General features: G+C 44.9%; 1 protein-coding gene across 1 annotated transcript in view; it reads left to right on the top strand.

Annotated features, from left to right (window-relative positions):
* The window catches only part of LOC101861224 (multidrug resistance-associated protein 4), a gene marked incomplete at its 3' end in the record, with an annotated part of 82,055 nt that overhangs the window by 51,503 nt on the left and 26,814 nt on the right, over positions 1 to 3,738 (top strand). The window contains 2 exon segments of the mRNA XM_013085973.2: positions 2,962 to 3,036; positions 3,302 to 3,442. Coding sequence (XP_012941427.1) covers positions 2,962 to 3,036; positions 3,302 to 3,442 — 216 coding nt within the window.

The raw sequence follows: 3,738 nt of genomic DNA, 5'->3' as shown, positions 1-3,738 counted from the left end.
TAGGGGTAGTGTTGGAGGGTGGGGGTGGAGGTGGATTTGTAGTCGCACTTTTAAGAGTGGTGAAACAAGACAGTATCTAGGTGTCGCTGATAACATCGAGAGGCGTCTGATAGCAAGCATCCTTGACTTACTGGGTACACACAGCGCTATCTTTGACGTGCTTCGACGGCTGCCTGACAGCTCATCAAGGTCAATGTCGCCGGGTCAAGGTCGTGGTCGTTTCGTTTTCAGTGAGAGTTTTTACGGCGCTTGCTGCACAAATAGGTCATATGAGTGCCGGAAGGTTAGAGGTGATACTACCACGTAACTCATTCAGCAAAAAAACAGCGTAGATTTTTGTGAATCACGTTTTGATTCCATTTATTTTGAGCCTTGAGATGTTAAATGATATGACAGTGGGTGTTTGGCGAGTGCTCTGGTGTGGTTTGCGCTTACATCTGTCGTCCTTATCTCTCCTTTTTTTGTGTACCGTATTCTCTTATAAGAGGGTGCGGTGGCGGAGCGGTTAGTGCGCTCGTCTCCGAAGCGGAAAGTCTGGGTTCGAGCCTCGGTTCGGACACGGATTTTTTTCGCCCCCTACTGCCCACCCAGCAGTAATGGGTACCTGGCTTCGAGTTGGGGAAGTAAAGGCGGTGTGGAAAGGAACTGGCCAGCCTACTGTAATATGCCGAAGGCCCAAGAAGTTGTCTCACTAACACTAACAAGGCAATCCCCAACGTCCGGATCGGATGCGGGAACAACTTTACTTTTGTTTTACTCTCTTATAACACATCTAATCTTCGGCACTTATATGACCTTAGTGTGCTGCTGGTGCCCTAAAACTCTTACTAAAACAAAACTAAAAAAATAATAATGACAGTCCTGATTTGTCTTTTGGAGCAATATTTTTTTCAACGGCACCAAAGGGTACCTTTCTCCTGGTAAGTGTATTTTTTTGCGTCCATCTAAAGTTGAAAATGATCACACCTAGTGTTCAGTAACATATTTTAATACATAGTTTTTATTCTACTTCTTTTAGTTCAAATAGGAACAGCTCCCTTTTGAGCGCCTGATAATTGGAAATTTCCCAAACGGAAAAATGGCGCTCTGGCATGGAGCCATAATTCTGTCTGTGTGTGCGCTCTGTGAGATATGTGATGGTGAAAAAATATCGAGCAAAGGTAGGGGGTAACGGAGAGGGGGGAGAGGGGAAATAGGGGGTGGGGTGGTGGTGGTTTGGTGGCTTTGTTTGGACTTTTGGCCTTTTCACTTGCTCAGACTATCCTGATGTCGCGTTTGAAGTGCAAAAAGGGCGATTTGTTGTCTCATATCAGGAAAGAGGCCTCTCCCTCCCCTCCCCCTCCTCCACCATGTGGGGGAGGGGGGGGGAGAGAGGAAGGATGATACCTGTAGCAATATTGTTATCTCGATACGACGATACCCTGGTCTTGTGGAGTCAGGGAGAGGGGGGAGGGGTGGAGATCACTGTTGCCCGCTTTTACCTCAAGTGGTGTCACTTACTGATACAAGTGGCGTCGGTAATTTGTAATTTTTCCACTTTCTTCTGTTGGCGGTTTTTAATCATTTAAAAAAATTTATAAAGGACATCTAGCTCATTTATTAATCAACCTATGCCCGGGTCACTGGACATGGCACTCCTAGGGCCAACGTCCAAAGATTTGATTCTGTTATAGAAACATTTCTTGGTTTGTTTTGTTTGTTTTGGTAAGTGTTTTTACGGCGCTCGCAACTGCATAAGGTCATATTTTCAGTTGGTAGGAAATTTTGAATTTTGCCCGGGTGGCGGCCGAAGCCTACTCTGATCGATTTTAGACCACCAAGGGATCTTTAACGTGCGCAACTTGCACACGGGTCCTCCGGGATTTTTCGCCCTTGTCCGAGAAGGCTAGGTGTAGATTTTTCCTACCAGAAGATCTGGGGTGTGGCTGAAAGACAGCTGTAAGAAGGAGCCATGTAGTAGCGGTAGAAAGGCTGCAGAAAGAGTCAGGAGCCCAGAGGAGGGGGCAAAGGAGGTGAGGGGGTGGGGGCAGAAAGAGGAGACGAAAGCAGACGACAGAACATTGCAAGAGAGCAGGAAAAGAGGTGAAAGGAGACAATTTTAGAGAAGCAAATTTGTCGGTCGCTACCTGGATTCGAACCCGGGACCTTTGAATGAGAGGCCAACACGTTAACCTCTTGGCCACGAGAGCCCCCAAACATTTCTTTATTTGGGCCCTGTGATGCTTGGCTATGTCGTGGATAACTCTCGTTCGAATCCCAATTGGGCGTTCTTGGCTCTTGGGCTTTTTTAAAAGGATGTCTGACAACTTTGTTCGATCCTATCGTCTCTGGTGGAGCGATTGCACGCTTTAGCTGTCGAACACAGAAGACACGACTTCTACACCCCTCCCCCCACACACACACTCAAAAGTCGGTACTGTTATGACCTGTTTGTGTTACAAGCGCCGAACACTCGCACTACCCCCAAAAAACAACAACAACAAACAAACAAAAACCCCCCCAACAAAAATCAACAAAAAACCCCATAACAAAACAAAGCATCCCACAACATAGATAAATACTTTAAAAAAAAGGAAAATAATACCCAAACAAACCAAAACCCGATTAAAAAACCCACAACACAACCAAACGAAAATTGCTTTTATTACCTATATCTGTTGTAAGTGCCGTAAAACCCGTGCCGTAAAACCCCCACAAATTTAACTACCCCCCTTCCCTAAAAAAACCAAAAAAAACTCCCAAAATAAAACTTAACCCCCCCCCCCCCAAACAACAACAACCCAATAAAAACGGACGAACCCCCCAACTCCCCCTTAAAAAAACAGAAAATCGGTACTTTTATGACCTAATTATGTTGCAAAACTAGACTAATCTTCTACCTACCCTACCACTTACTCAAACTCAAACCACCCACCCACGCCCCACTCCCACTAACCCCCATCTTTCTGGACACGTTCCCAGGAAGGCACCAAGGTGGTCCAGCCCCTGCTCCTGGGTGGTCTGATCCGCTACTTCACACCAGACTCCAACATGGAGGCGCTACTGTTATGACCTATTTGTGTTACAAGTGCCGTAACACTCGTGCTAAAACAAAAAATACCCCCGTAACAAAAACGATAACAAGATAAAGCAAGAAAAAGCCCAATAACAACAAATAAACTAAAAAATTAAAAAATAATTTTAAAATAAAACATAAAAAATATCCAATTTCTCCATACATCCCCAGGAAGGCACAAAGGTGGTCCAGCCCCTGCTCCTGGGTGGTCTGATCCGCTACTTCACACCAGACTCCAACATGGAGCGGAAGGAGGCGTGGCTGTACGCGATGGGCGTGTCCCTGTGTGCCGTGATGTTGGCCGTGGCTCACCACCCTTACTTCTTCTGTGTGCAACGGATCGGCATGAGGATGAGGATCGCCTGTTGCTCGTTGATGTATAAGAAGGTGAGAGGGTGTGTGTTTGTTTGTTGTTTTTTTTTTTTGTTTGTTTTTTGTGTGGATGTTTGTTTTGTTTGTGTTTGGAAGTTTAAAACAATGTGTACATCAGATCGGCATGAGGATGAGGATTGCCTGTTGTTCGCTCATGTATAAGAAGGTGAGAGGGTTTGTGTGTTTGTTTGTTAGTTTGGTTTGTTGTTTTTTGAAGATTAGAATGTTTTTTTTTGTGTGTAAGATTTTGTGTATAAATATGTGGTGTACACATGGATACAGATGGATATATATATATATATATATATATA

The sequence above is a fragment of the Aplysia californica genome, unplaced genomic scaffold, assembly GCF_000002075.1.
Source record: "Aplysia californica isolate F4 #8 unplaced genomic scaffold, AplCal3.0 scaffold00422, whole genome shotgun sequence".
In the NCBI taxonomy this organism is placed as follows: Eukaryota; Metazoa; Mollusca; class Gastropoda; order Aplysiida; family Aplysiidae; genus Aplysia; species Aplysia californica.
The sequence above is the reverse complement of the archived record's forward strand: the minus strand, read 5'-3'. Positions and strand labels throughout refer to the sequence as shown.